Source organism: Falco peregrinus, unplaced genomic scaffold (genome assembly GCF_023634155.1).
Source record: "Falco peregrinus isolate bFalPer1 unplaced genomic scaffold, bFalPer1.pri scaffold_51, whole genome shotgun sequence".
NCBI lineage: Eukaryota > Metazoa > Chordata > Aves > Falconiformes > Falconidae > Falco > Falco peregrinus.
In genome coordinates, this window is record NW_026599615.1 from 606,511 (window position 1) to 621,703 (window position 15,193).

A 15,193-nucleotide genomic window follows, 5' to 3' on the forward strand; every position below is an offset into this window, starting at 1 on the left:
AAGCAAAAAACTAAGTCCCAGTGTTTACATGTCTGAACTGGGGCTGAAGGAAGGAGAGGTTTGGGCCCTGAATTGCTCTTGCATGGGGGCTGTGTGCCTGGGGAAAGGTTTCCTCCCCCGTGCTGCCTGGGTCGTGCCATGGCTGCTGCATGTCCTCTGTCTCTCTTCTGGACACAGGGCAGAGTTAAGGGGGTGGCTGTTGCCTGGGGGGGGGTGTGTGTGTGTGTGTCTCTGTGGGGTTTTGTGCAGGGGCATGCGAGGCAAAGGAGTGGAAATTAAACAGGTCCTTCAAATCCTGCCTGTACGACCTGCCCCATTCTCCCCCTCTGAGGGACTGCAAAGGGCAGGGTTAAGGGGATAAACCTGTCCCAGTCTCCCCCTCCACAGGACGGTGATGGACAGTTAAAGTGACAGCAGTTTCAGGGACCGCGGCTCAGGGGGAAGAAGAGCAGGTCCAGGGTGACAACTCCTAGGGCAAGTGATTTGACTTGATTTTGATGGGTCTGAGGACATCTCCCCCACCCAGCAGCCCCTTATGCAGTGGTGCACAGCCTCCATACCCAGAAGATGCACATACTCCATCCCCAAAGACACAGACATCCATGGAGACCCAAGGGAGCCATCCTGCTCTGAAAGAACTTCCCACGGGCTTCCCCAGCCTCCCTGACACCTCCACACTCCTGTCCCCATGGGAAATAAATTAGCAGTTCGTGACCCCAAATCAGTGATGAAACCCCAGCCCCAGGCAGGGCCCTGCACCCCCGGGGACTGTCCCCTGGCCAGGGCTTGCCATGCGGTGCCCTTGCCACAAGGTGGGGTCTGAAGATCGGGAATGCCAGCACACCTCCAGGCGCTTGGAGGGGCCATGTGCCCTCAGGGCTGGCCCCAGGGACACTTTTCTGACCTCGACAGGGGCAAAGACCCTCACCATGAGATCCCCTGTGGCCTTTTCGGTGGTCTTTTTGAATGGTCGGGTGGGTATACAGGGCAATGGGTCGCTACTGGGAGAGACAGGACTCAGAGATGGGGAGGTTTTGTGGAGCAGGAGGGTTATCCCAAGGTTTTCAGTCCCCCTCAAGGCCCAGAAATGACTGTCTTTCAAGCAGGGAGTGACGCTGCTATGATGTTATTTTGGAGGTGGCCCCAGGTCCCCAGGCAGGGCTGTCCACAGGGGGACTGCACCCTAGATGGGCCATCAGATGGGGCAGCCCATCCTGAACGCAGGGTGGAGGGGGGTCCTGGGCATGGAGCCATGGGGTAACAGGCAGCCCTGGAGCACCCAGGGTCAGGGCTGGAGAAGGGACATGGGGCCATCACAGTGGACTGGTGGCAGATCACACCTCCAGCACTGGGGCTGACTGTCCCCCACTCTTCATGCCCTTTTCAGAAAGAGTTTTGTGAACAGGTGGAAGGGCAAGTTCTGGTTTCAAAGAGCACAGAAACATCTCTGGTGGCTTCAGACTGACCAGAGAGGAGCTGAAAGGAAAACCCACCTTTACAGCACCTGGTGGTACCCACAGTTACTCCATGGAGGAGTTAGCAAGGTAGAGAGGGCTGCAGGGAGGCTGCAATGAGATTCCTCCAGGCAAGGAGGTACCCACAGTAGAAACCATCTCTCCTGCAGCAGGCACTGGTGCTTCAGCAAATGGATGGCCAAATCCTTTCCTTCATGGAGACTGCAGCTTTGCAAAGCATTTTGGACATTCCACCTCCCACCCAGCACCCCAAAACCAAGGGCTGGGGGATTGCACCTTGGAGGAGGAGGCCCCAGGACAACTGATTCCCACCCACCTGTCCTAACCATTAGAGGGGATGGGGGAGACCTGGGAGGTGAAACCAAGAGTGCAGAATCTGGGAGAGGGACCCAGGTCTATGGGATGTGGGAGGATGGGGAGACAATGGTGCTCTATCCTGGGCCCGGCAGGATGCTCATGCCCATCTCTGCCCTCCCCTCACTCTCTCCCATTGGGCAGGCCACCACAATGGCCCACACCAGGCTGCTGCTCCTCCTTGCCCTCCTCTGTGCTGCCGAGACTGGCCAAGCTCTCCACCTCTACAGCGCCGCCTCTATCTTCAGCTGCCTTAATGCGGCCCTTGCTGAAGCCCAGAAGAGCCGCCCAGAAGAAAACACCATCTTGGACAAGCGCAGTTTCGACTTGCCATCGCCAGAGGAGGTGTCAGATGAGGAGGTGGGGGAGGATGCGGTGGATGAAGAGATGGGGAAAAGGACGTTCCCAGGTGAAGGCCATTACAAATATGTCTCCCAGGCACAGGTAAAGGGGAAGACGTACCAAAACCGGGCCAAGAGCGACCGCCGCACCAAGGTCACCCTCTCCCTCGACGTCCCCACCAACATCATGAACGTTCTCTTCAACATCGCCAAAGCCAAGAACCTGCGGGCAAAGGCCGCCGCCAATGCTCACCTCATGGCCCAAATCGGGTGGCGGAAGTGACCCCCCACAGGGCAGGGGGGACTCAGAGCTGGGCTGGCTGCAAGGGGCCACCACCTGGCCCCAGCTTGCTGGCCAGACAGGACTGATGGCCGTGTACGATATCAGTGTTGTATATTTTTGACCCATAGAGCTACCTAACTTTCATACCTCTTCTTCCTCCTTCTCTCCTTCCCGATCTCCTCCATCCCTCCTCCTGGACATTTCCACGCGCGGGGAAGAGGCTTGTGTCTGCAGCAGGGCAAAGGGACGCATTGCCTCAGGAAGGTCTCTAATTAAAGCTACAATCTCTTGAGTTTCCAGTGCTTTGTTATCCCATCGCCTCCACTGGGTGCTCGATCAGGCCTGTCTGGGCCCACTGGGTTTCCAAAACCTCCCTCCAGCTCAACTTCACGGCCCTGTCTCCACCACCATCCAGACCCTACTCCCTCCCAAATTCTCCATACACAAGTTGTCCCTACACACAATCATTACTGCATTGGAAAGGGAAAAGCAAGAATGGGCAGGGGACCTCAAGAGGAATTTCCCAGTTTCCCCTTCTGGGGACTCTCTAGGTTTTAAGGTTGTTTTACAACCACTCCTTTCCCCACCAGCACCTTCAGCAGTTGCAGCTGGGACAGCATCAACCTTCCAATCCACATGGCCCTTCACAAGTGTTCCCAAGTCATCACTTGGCACTGGTCAGGGCCACCCCACGGCCTCAGGTGAGTCTGGACCCCAAGAGCTGCAGGTGCCTCCCTGGCTGCTCCAGATCCACCTCATGGGGTCTGTCCATGTTGCCCAGTCTATCCCTGCCCACCTTTCCCACCACTCTGCCTTTCCTGGTAGACCTCTGTACCGGTTTTTCAGTTGGTAGAGCTTCAGCTCCCTATGCGCAGACTTCAACATTCAACAACACAAACATTCACCCTGTTCTTTTCCACCTTCCGCTGAAGCCCAGCTCACCAAGCTCCCACCCCTTCACCTTAGACTATTTATCCCTTCCTCTAAATCTGCCATTCTCTTCACCTCCCAGCCCCGCTCCAAGATGAAACTTCATCTTCTGACCTCCATCTCTGCATGTAGCAGGCATGGGAGATGGAGAGAATTTGGCCTTTCTTTCCCAGAAGATGTTTATCAAAAGCAACAAAGCAGCTCCCACCAGCTCCATCTAGGGCATGGCCAGAGCACTCCGGGGGGACATTAAGAGGGGATAGATCTCCAGTTGAAGGGTTGGCAGATGGACTCACCAGCTCCATCTGAGGAGATGTAGGTGGAGGCATCTCCTCGCCGCCCCACCAAGCACCCAGAGGAGGCAACACAGCTGAATTCAGCCCCAGCAAGCCCATGCTCAGGTGGTCAAGGATCCTAGACGATCCACAGACCAGGGACTCAGGACCCAACCCCCAAAAGCAAAAACAAAAAAAAAGGAGTACACCAGGCCCTTCAGCATCTTCCTCTCATAGCACACATCTCCAGCAGACGACCCACCAACATGCCCACAGCATCTCTGTGCAATGGCCTCCTCCTGCCTCAGCTCCAAGGGTGTACAGGCGAGGTCTTTCCTTGTTGCAATCCGCTGTAGCCTTGCACTATATTGACCTTTAAGTACACTTTATGTATATAGCTTTATACATTTTTATAGCCCAACACCCTACACATCTATCCCCCACTGGTATGTTGAGCTCTCGTTCAGCAGGACATAGGCATTGTCCCCATTTTACACCCAGGGAAACTGAGGCACACACGCCCACTCACATCTGGTCAGGCAAAGCAGGGTACAGCAAAGTCAGACCTGTCTGGGCACCCAGCTGGACATACTCTCGTTCCTTTGTGGGGTCGTCCAGAGGTGCCCCAGGTTGTCAGAGTTCAGCCTTTTCTGGTGCAGAGATGTCTAGAGTAACCTTGGGCAGCAAGGAGCAACAGGGATTTGCTCAGAGCCGAGGGAGAAATCATTGCTCTGAGCAGAAAGTTGAAAAGACTTTCCCCTGTGCTCCCCGGTGAGCTCCAGTAAAGCACTGGTCCAGGCTGGGAACAGGCTTTTGTCCCCCACCAGCTGCCATGGGGATCTGCACCATCCCTGGTTTTGAGGTCCTTTTCCAGCACCAGGTTAGACAATGGGAATATCTCAGCCCCACTGGTGCCTGGAAATCAAAACATCACATGCCTGGGGCTCACGCTGAGTGAGCTCAGTGAGCTTCTGATCCCCTTTAATGAAGGCAATTAACATTGAAGTGACACCACGGAAGCAGATGAGCCAAGGTGTTTGCTGGCACCAGGCTGTGCTTGCACGTGCAAAGCTGAGACAGGGACAGCAGATACCAGCTGATAGTGAGTGATGGGGAAAGCAGAGATCCTCCATCCCCAGCTGCATCCCCGCCAGGGAGTCTCACACACACCCGGCACTGGCTTGGACGAACCCTCCCAAAATTAATCCTCCTTCTCAACCTCTGCCAAGCGAGACCAGGGGTTGCTTGGAGGGGCTGAAACACATGCAGATGTTGGAGGAGCCAGATTTCCTGAGGAAGCTGGATAGAAATAGGAGCACTGAAATCTCCATCAGCACCCATCTGTGCCTGGGAACATGTAGAGCCAAGGCTGCTGTGCTTGGAAAAGACATCATTGTTGATTGGGGTGATATGTGCAGTTTTGTAAAAGCCAGGTGAGGATTTGGTCTTTCCTGCCGTTTCATGCAGGAAGTCTTGGTATTGCACTCAAAAAGAGAGGTTTGCTCAGGCATGGGTGCACAGTTGCTGCACACTCACAACATACCTGCCTGCCTCCATTGCCAGGTCCCCTCCAGTCTCTTCATAATCCTTACCCCAGGCAGCCAGCTCTTCCCAGACCTCCAGGAATGCCCTCGTCCTCCTTCTCCTCCTCCACATGATAATGCTCAGAGGCTTCTTTCACCCACACCAGAGCAAACCAGAGATGCTGCAGTGATTTAGACAGCCCCCAAGGACAGCAGATCCTGAACCTCATCCTGGGATCAAGGAGGTCCCATGCCCATCTGGCTGAGGAAGGGATTCAGGCAGTGTAACTCAATGGGCATCAAGCATCTGGCCAAAAATGCACTCCCACTGTGCAAGGAGGTATCCACACTCACATCCATGGGGTCTTGGCTAAAAAAAACAAGATGATTTCCAGCAGCAACCACAGGCAGAGTTTGCCCATGCACCTCGGGACAGAGAGCAAGGGAACATGGCAGAGTTATATCAGGAGATGATCCCTAAGCAGGGTGGTGAGATGCACTTCAGGCTGCAGATACACCTAGAGGGAGCCATCCCTGGTGGCATCAAAGCCTGCTTCTGGGATGTCCTGTCCCATTCTTGGAATGTTTTGTCCCGCTCCTGGGATGCCCGGTCCTGCTCTGAGCTGGGCCAGCTGTAACCAACTCTTCCAGGAACAGGGCTAGCCCCGGCCACCCAGGAGCTCTGCATGGAACTCTGTCAACACGATTTGTGATATGAATAGGAGCACATAAAGATGCAAAAGCAACCCAATTATTTGAAGAAGGATAAGAAACTGCCCCCAGTTTCAGCCGCAGACCCACTGGCTGCTGGATGGGTGATTTGCTCTGCTCTATGTCCCTCTCACGTGCTTTTGCTGTGACTCTGGACTGTTGCCTTCCTGACCATTTTCTGTGAGTTGTGCCCTGGGGCAGTCCCATTTTCTGTTCCTCTTCTTAGAAGACCCCAACTTTCCCACTGAACCCAAGAGAGGTGGTAGGGCAGAGGGTAAACCACCCATATCCAGGGCACCAGACCATGAGACTTAGTAGGTCCCATAAAGCCCATCCCCATGTCTTAAGTCTAAATCAGATTTTACAACTTGTGTTTCTGGCCTCTGAGACATCCCATGTCCGTGAGGTTTTGCTTTTTTATATGCTGCACGGAGAATAAAACCATTGTCCATTTGCAAAGTGGTGGTCACATTGGTGCCCCTCAGTCCTGGCACTATGCCATATACTGTCACCTCTCTCCTTGTCTGTCCCAAGTCCCCCCAGACATCCATCAGCCCCACATCACAGAACAGCCTCAGCATCTCTGATGAATTTTTGCCACCTAACAGCTCTTATCCCTATCTTAGAGAAGGGACACTGAGGAACAGAAAAGTCCCATCTCCACCAGTGTTCCAGGACCACACAGGTCCTACATTCCCCTCTGGCAGTGAGGCCCATCTCCATGGGACAGGCTGGGGAGAGCTCCACTCTCTGCACTGTCAACGGCCTGGGGCCAGGAAAGGGGGATGCTGCAAAGTTCAGGCACAGCCAGGGTAGCTGGATTGCGTTCGATGGGCCAACACTGCCCTGGAGCTGGGAGAGCCTGGCTTCCTCATGGGGCACCAGTGCTGGAGAACCAATCCCAGCCCCATGACATCACCCCAGGGCAGGAGCCCCATTCTGCAACTCCTGTCCATCCCCAAGAGATTCAACAGACGTGCCGTTTGCATTTGGAAAAGGGCAATGGAACACAGAAAACACATTTCCAGCCCTGAGGATGGCAATGAAAGTTTTAAAAATTAGCATAATTCTTTAAATATATAAATAAATAATTCCACATGCTCCCCCACCCCCCAAAAATAACCATTCAAAGCTCCTTTTCTGATTTCACAGAAAGTGCTCTTAGACATCGTAGGGAAAGCAATTCTGAATGAATATTTAAAAGCCAAAGAAACTCCAAACTCTATGGGTTTGCAGGTGCAAATCCTTCAAAGAACCTTGATTACCCCACATGGCTATCCCTCCTGGAGCAGAAACACCTGAACCCTTTGCCAGCAGGTGGCTGCACAAGGAGGGGACAGGAGGGACCCCTCTAGCAGAGAGCCCAGCTCTACCTTCTATAAAAAGCCCAAGAGGGAGGCAGATAGGGTGTGCTCTCAGGGAGGTGGTTCTAAGTGTGGTAAGGGGTCCTGGAGGTTTGGAGCAATGGTGAGTAGCTGTGGGTCTGCTCTCTGATAGTCAGGGCTGGTCCTGCCTGGCTCTGCAGGAGGGTGAGGCTGGCGATGGCTTTTTTTTCCCAGTGAGATGTTTTGCCCCTGGCTGTGTGCTTCCGTGGGTGTAAAACTGGTTGTGGGGTATGGGGGAGCGTGTGAGCCCTGGACAAGGGGTTCCTAAAGGCGCAGAGCTTGTGCTTGGGCATGTCCAGTGCTGGGTTGGCTTTGCAAATGTTGGTGTCCCCCTCTTCCTGACCTAGGGAGGGCTACTCTGCTGAAATGCCTTCAGACCTGTTTATCCTTCTGTGTGAAGATATTTTGAAGGCATTGCTGGTGGTATTCAATACATGACTGAGCTAGGTGCCCATCTGGTGCTGCTGTGGGGCTGGCGCAGACCTGGAACAGGGGATGAAGGTCTCTCCTTGTGGAGACTGGTTCAGCATCCCTGTTCTGTCCTTGGCGTTGGGGGTGGCTAAGGCTGTCCTGGGACTGTTTAGGAAGAGAAGTGCAGTGGTGGTGGCTGAGGGCTGCTATATTAAACACCAACACTCAGGGCAGGACCCTCTGCTGTAGTGGAGGATGTTGCTGCCCTGTGTCTGTGCTTGGTAGGGGTCCTGCTGTGCCAGGCTTCTTGCAAGAAGATAACTTGAGAGTTGCTGTGCTGGTGCAGTGTCCTGCCTAGGCCACAGCTAAAAGCAGATGGTGAAGGCAGACTAAGGTTTGGGTAAGCCCATCTGACACTTTCTTATCTTGTAGCTCAGGGCTTCTTGAAATGGACGTGGTTTTTTTCCCTTAGTAAGCCTCAGTAGAAGTCTCTAGTCCAGTCTCTTTGAGCCCAAAAGCCTGGGTTTCACAGCCTCCCGTGTCAAGGAGTTCAACAGCACAACCACACTTTCTGTACAGGGACTCCTCTCTAGCCAAGCCAAGAGCAGTTGCTTTATGGGGCAATTACTAGTCTTGTATGGAGGTAATGAAGAAATGCTCTCTTGCTTGGATTCTCTCCAGCTGTCTCTAATCAGTGATCCTGCATAGCTGTATCTAATCTAAATGGAGATGAGAAACTACTCTGACAGTCAGTTCTTGAAGCTCAACAGCACTGGCTTCTCCCATCAGAGAGAAGCAGAGGGCTGCTGCTGCTGTCTGAGCCGGGAGAAGTCTGCCTGTACCTCCCTGGGAGGAGCATGGTGGGAGTGTTCCCACTGCTGCCTAAGGCTGGCTGGGCTGAATCATTCCCTCCTCTGCAGCTGAGAGCACCAGATACAGTACCTGGGAAGGCTGTCTGTGCCCTGTCTCCTGCCCCAAGGCAGGATCAGCAAAGCAAAGAGAAGAAACCATGAGCAGTTGGACCTGATAGCCACCATGTACTGTAGATTCAGCAGCTGGGCGTGGTGGCCTGCTTCTTGTAACAGGGCTCTTGAGCAATATGAGTGTTGGGATGCGGAGGGACCTGCCACAACACCCTGCTCTCTGCATCTGCCTTGCTGGGAGATTGCAGCATCTCTCTGAAGTGCTAATGCTTATTTGTGGGTTGTTCGGCAGCTCTCGGGTGCCTGCTACAGAGAAAGTGTCCTGGCTGCCACCAAGCTGGGTTAATGTTCCTCTTGTCCATAGGTTGTTAGCCACATGCTCTATAAAGACATTCAGAAGTGCCCGCTTTAGTCTAATTCCTCAGTGTACACTCCTAACTTTCTCTTCTCTTCTCTCCCATTCCTGTGCAGAGGGAGTGTATTTCTATCCATATTGGCCAGGCTGGTGTCCAGATGGGCAATTCCTGTTGGGAATTATATTGCCTGGAGCACGGGATTGAGCCAGATGGATTCTTCCCCAGTGAATTCCCAGGGCAAGCAGACTCTTCCTTTGGGACCTTCTTCAGTGAGACAGGATCAGGGAAGTATGTACCCAGGGCAATATTTGTTGACCTAGAGTCTACTGTCATTGGTAAGTCATGGAAGGTCTCCAAAACTCTTGGCGGTGGGGGCAATAACTTCTCTGTACCTGAAGTGTGGTGTTGGCCACCTAAACTCTTGGAAGCTAGCAGCCTCACCATGTAAAACTGCATCTAAATTAGTGCAAGTAACTTGGTAGACAGCAGATCTTATGCTAGTGACACTCATGAGATCTCAATCCCCTCCAGATGAGATCAGGACTGGGATCTACCGCACGCTCTTCCACCCAGAGCAGCTCATCAGTGGCAAAGAAGATGCTGCCAACAACTATGCTCGGGGCCGCTACACCGTTGGGAAGGAGATCATTGACTCTGTTGTTGACAGAGCTCGTAAAATGGTAAAAACCTTGTGGAGGGTCGTCTGCATAGCGCTCTGGTTGCTTTTGCCCTGGCTGTCAAGAGATGCAATGGGCTGGGTGGCTGGAGTGGAGAGAGGGAGGCAGTGGTGAGACTAAACCAAGCATATCTTGGTTGGCTTGAAAATGCCACTGTGACCTGGAGCAACACAATGGGATGCCTGTGGGTGTAGGCCTTGCTGCTTGGGACTTAAGGGGAAAACCAGGGACTCAAGATGCCCCCAGCTTAAGCAGGAAAAGAAGCAGCTGCGACTTGACTGTCCAGGCAAGAGGGCTTTCCCCTAATGTGTGTAGGGTTTGCTGTGTCAATCCTGATCCAAAATCTTATCCCAAACAATGTCACATCTCAGCTTCTGGATAGTGGCTCCCCTTAGACCTCTCTTCCCTAGTGTGATAGTGTCTGGAGCATAAGGTTTCACCCACACAGACCTCAGAAGTGCTGTGATAACACTTGATTTAAGTGGAAACTTGTAGTGACTTTCAGACTTCTCCTAATCTTCTTGACTGTTAGTATTGTGAGTCTCTCTGACCTAATATGTCACTCCCTCAGGCCAGGCCTCCTTTCCTCCAAAAGTAGAAGATAATGTAAAAGCAGCTTAATTTGCTGTGTCTAACAGATCCCACCTTCTAGAAGTGAGAGGGTTGTGTGTAAGCAGTAAAAAAAAAAAAAAAAAAAAAAAACAAAACAAAACCAAAAAAACCCAAAAAAAACCAAAACCCACAAACGCCCAAAGACTTGATCTTGATGGTTAAACACAGAACTTTAGCTTAAATCCAAGGACACCACAATAACTCCATTAACTCGGTCCTTCTGGTTCTTTCCCTGGTGCTCCAGACTGAGCAGTGCAGTGGCCTCCAAGGATTCCTGGTCTCCCATAGCTTTGGGGGAGGCACAGGCTCTGGGTTCACCTCCCTTCTCATGGAACGGCTCTCTGTGGAGTACAGCAAGAAGTCCAAGCTGGAGTTCTCTGTGTACCCAGCCCCACAGGTCTCCACAGCAGTGGTGGAGCCCTACAACTCTATCCTCACCACCCACACTACCCTGGAGCACTCGGACTGCTCCTTCATGGTGGACAACGAAGCCATCTATGACATCTGCAACCGCAACCTGGACATTGAGCGTCCCACCTACACCAACCTCAACAGGCTGATTGGGCAGATAGTCTCGTCAGTCACTGCCTCCTTGAGATTCAATGGTGCTCTGAATGTTGACCTGACTGAGTTTCAGACCAACCTGGTGCCCTACCCACGGATACACTTCCCGCTCACAACCTATGCACCCATCATCTCTGCGGAGAAAGCCTACCATGAGCAGCTGTCTGTGCCGGAGATCACCAATGCTTGCTTTGAGTTCTCCAACCAGATGGTGAAGTGTGACCCACGCCGTGGCAAGTACATGGCATGCTGCCTGCTGTACCGAGGTGACGTGGTGCCCAAGGATGTGAATGCAGCCATTGCAGCCATTAAAACACGCCGGTCGATCCAGTTTGTGGACTGGTGCCCCACAGGCTTCAAGGTGGGTATCAACTACCAGCCTCCCACGGTGGTGCCTGGGGGAGACCTGGCCAAGGTGCAGCGGGCTGTGTGCATGCTGAGCAACACCACGGCCATTGCGGAGGCATGGGCCCGTCTGGACCACAAGTTTGACCTGATGTATGCCAAGCGAGCCTTTGTGCACTGGTATGTGGGGGAGGGCATGGAGGAGGGGGAGTTTTCAGAGGCCAGAGAGGACCTGGCTGCCCTGGAGAAGGATTATGAGGAGGTTGGCAGGGACTCTGCAGATGGAGAAGATGAGGCTGATGAGGATGAGTATTAATGAACTGCAGTCTGTTCTTAATGAAGTCAGTCCTCTGTCATAAGGCTAAATTGGTTCTGAGTGCCTGGAGGTGCTAAAGGGTTGTCCTGAACAGCAATGCTACTGTTTGACGTATTATACCTTTTCTGCTTGCATAGTTTATGCTCTCATAGTGCACTTCTGTAGCATGGGTGTCTTGAGCTTTATCACACTGCTGTTTATTGATGAGTGAAGCTGAATAGGTGCCTGACTTAGTGCTGGGGACGCATCCTGCCTAGGCAGAGGATCTGGATTTCTAATCCAGGGGAATGTTGCAAGCTGCCTGCTTTGGCTAAAATGGCAAACTCTTGCTCTAGCTTTTACTGTAAAAGCACCTTTTAATTAGAAATGCACCTGTATACTTCTATGCAACTGTCTTTTTTTTTTTTTATTTGAATAAAGATTTTCTTTCTCTGAGTTCTTTGGACTTAATGAAGATTTATTCTGTGGGGTGGTCCCTTCTGTGTGGATGTTGTCCTGGGGAGAACAGCAAATGCTGATAAGAGTGTGCTCTGGGCAGGTCATCTGTAAGGATCATCAACAATAATTATTGCTGTGAGGCAAGTGTCTTATATCCTGCAGGGACTTGTCTGTCTGGAGCTGGATGCTGTTCTTCTTGCCACCAAGAGCAGCTCGGAGGAAGCATGTCTGGGAGAACAGGGAACCCCCAGTTTGACCAGTGCCATTACAGGGAGTGGCACCTGGGCAAAAAGTACTTTTCTGGTGGGGCTTTACCTCACCATCTTTGGTAAAGCCTGTTTGTTGCCCGAGCAAGTACTGGCTGGTGGAGCAGTGCTGTAGCTGTAGACTGGGGTCTTGCTCAGGGGTTGGTGCAAGCATGAGCTCAGTCCTGTGCACCTGGGGTTGGAGTTTGCCCTGAGGAGGTGTGCCAGGCCAATGTGATGGAGTGGCTCAGGAGGAAAAGCCATGAAAAGCCTCTGATAAGATATAGAGAAGGAGTGTTCATAAGCCTGTGGGGTAGGAGAATGGCTGGCTCCATGCTGCATGGAGTTATACACCATATTTGTTTGTTGTATACCCACTCCTCATTTTAATGCTGGGTTCTGTCTCAAAGTGAAGTCAGTCTCCCTCTGCCCCAGACCTCCTCCATACCCTGTAGCTACAGCTGCCCTCTGTCCTAATGGGGATGTGATTCTGGAGATGTTCCCAAAGTGATGCACTGGCAGGTACAGCCAGGGATGGTTAGAAGGATGGAGATGTGTTGCTGCCTCCTATAATTGGGAGGTGGAAAGAGCCCAGAGCTCATTGTTAGCTGCAGTTAGCCTAAAAAACCAGGGTGCTGGGAGCATGAATAGACAGTAGATGGGTCCTCCCATCTACTGTTGGGCTGAAGCCTCCTCTGTGCTCAACTCGCTGCTATGAAATTACCTCAGTGAAAATGTTAGGTATGGCCCACTGCTCTTGGGGAGGGTCATGATCCTGAGGGCTCTGCAAGGCCTTTTGAAGATATTCTGCCTCTCCACCCAGCAGCTCAGGACCAGGGTCCCAGGGAGAGCAGGGGTTGTAGACAAGGGTGAGAAATTTAGCAGCCTCTAAATTCATGCCACCCACCCTGCTAGCAGGGGCTGCCAGGATTTTCTTTTTTTTTTTTTTTTTTTTGTGAGGGGGACTGTTCCTTCTGAGGCTGAAACGCAGCTGCAAAGGGGGAGGTTTTGGGGTAGGAGAAAGATCTTCATCCTGTTAAGCTTTTGCAAGCAAAAAACTAAGTCCCAGTGTTTACATGTCTGAACTGGGGCTGAAGGAAGGAGAGGTTTGGGCCCTGAATTGCTCTTGCATGGGGGCTGTGTGCCTGGGGAAAGGTTTCCTCCCCCGTGCTGCCTGGGTCGTGCCATGGCTGCTGCATGTCCTCTGTCTCTCTTCTGGACACAGGGCAGAGTTAAGGGGGTGGCTGTTGCCTGGGGGGGGGTGTGTGTGTGTGTGTCTCTGTGGGGTTTTGTGCAGGGGCATGCGAGGCAAAGGAGTGGAAATTAAACAGGTCCTTCAAATCCTGCCTGTACGACCTGCCCCATTCTCCCCCTCTGAGGGACTGCAAAGGGCAGGGTTAAGGGGATAAACCTGTCCCAGTCTCCCCCTCCACAGGACGGTGATGGACAGTTAAAGTGACAGCAGTTTCAGGGACCGCGGCTCAGGGGGAAGAAGAGCAGGTCCAGGGTGACAACTCCTAGGGCAAGTGATTTGACTTGATTTTGATGGGTCTGAGGACATCTCCCCCACCCAGCAGCCCCTTATGCAGTGGTGCACAGCCTCCATACCCAGAAGATGCACATACTCCATCCCCAAAGACACAGACATCCATGGAGACCCAAGGGAGCCATCCTGCTCTGAAAGAACTTCCCACGGGCTTCCCCAGCCTCCCTGACACCTCCACACTCCTGTCCCCATGGGAAATAAATTAGCAGTTCGTGACCCCAAATCAGTGATGAAACCCCAGCCCCAGGCAGGGCCCTGCACCCCCGGGGACTGTCCCCTGGCCAGGGCTTGCCATGCGGTGCCCTTGCCACAAGGTGGGGTCTGAAGATCGGGAATGCCAGCACACCTCCAGGCGCTTGGAGGGGCCATGTGCCCTCAGGGCTGGCCCCAGGGACACTTTTCTGACCTCGACAGGGGCAAAGACCCTCACCATGAGATCCCCTGTGGCCTTTTCGGTGGTCTTTTTGAATGGTCGGGTGGGTATACAGGGCAATGGGTCGCTACTGGGAGAGACAGGACTCAGAGATGGGGAGGTTTTGTGGAGCAGGAGGGTTATCCCAAGGTTTTCAGTCCCCCTCAAGGCCCAGAAATGACTGTCTTTCAAGCAGGGAGTGACGCTGCTATGATGTTATTTTGGAGGTGGCCCCAGGTCCCCAGGCAGGGCTGTCCACAGGGGGACTGCACCCTAGATGGGCCATCAGATGGGGCAGCCCATCCTGAACGCAGGGTGGAGGGGGGTCCTGGGCATGGAGCCATGGGGTAACAGGCAGCCCTGGAGCACCCAGGGTCAGGGCTGGAGAAGGGACATGGGGCCATCACAGTGGACTGGTGGCAGATCACACCTCCAGCACTGGGGCTGACTGTCCCCCACTCTTCATGCCCTTTTCAGAAAGAGTTTTGTGAACAGGTGGAAGGGCAAGTTCTGGTTTCAAAGAGCACAGAAACATCTCTGGTGGCTTCAGACTGACCAGAGAGGAGCTGAAAGGAAAACCCACCTTTACAGCACCTGGTGGTACCCACAGTTACTCCATGGAGGAGTTAGCAAGGTAGAGAGGGCTGCAGGGAGGCTGCAATGAGATTCCTCCAGGCAAGGAGGTACCCACAGTAGAAACCATCTCTCCTGCAGCAGGCACTGGTGCTTCAGCAAATGGATGGCCAAATCCTTTCCTTCATGGAGACTGCAGCTTTGCAAAGCATTTTGGACATTCCACCTCCCACCCAGCACCCCAAAACCAAGGGCTGGGGGATTGCACCTTGGAGGAGGAGGCCCCAGGACAACTGATTCCCACCCACCTGTCCTAACCATTAGAGGGGATGGGGGAGACCTGGGAGGTGAAACCAAGAGTGCAGAATCTGGGAGAGGGACCCAGGTCTATGGGATGTGGGAGGATGGGGAGACAATGGTGCTCTATCCTGGGCCCGGCAGGATGCTCATGCCCATCTCTGCCCTCCCCTCACTCTCTCCATTGGGCAGGCCACCACA

At 53.1% G+C, this 15,193-nt stretch overlaps 2 protein-coding genes across 2 annotated transcripts; both read left to right on the forward strand.

Annotated features, from left to right (window-relative positions):
* The first annotated feature begins 1,982 nt into the window (after window positions 1-1,982).
* LOC129783526 (urocortin-3-like) lies at window positions 1,983-2,453 on the forward strand. Its single transcript, XM_055793475.1, has one exon. It carries the CDS (start codon window positions 1,983-1,985, stop codon window positions 2,451-2,453), a length of 471 nt encoding a protein of 156 aa, XP_055649450.1.
* A 6,656-nt stretch (window positions 2,454-9,109) lies between these two features.
* On the forward strand, window positions 9,110-11,528 carry LOC129783547 (tubulin alpha-3 chain-like). Its single transcript, XM_055793498.1, has 3 exons — window positions 9,110-9,302; window positions 9,499-9,647; window positions 10,501-11,528. The coding sequence occupies exons 1-3, from the start codon at window positions 9,125-9,127 to the stop codon at window positions 11,479-11,481; spliced, it is 1,308 nt and encodes a 435-aa protein (XP_055649473.1). The 5' UTR covers window positions 9,110-9,124; the 3' UTR covers window positions 11,482-11,528.
* Window positions 11,529-15,193: the final 3,665 nt, after the last annotated feature.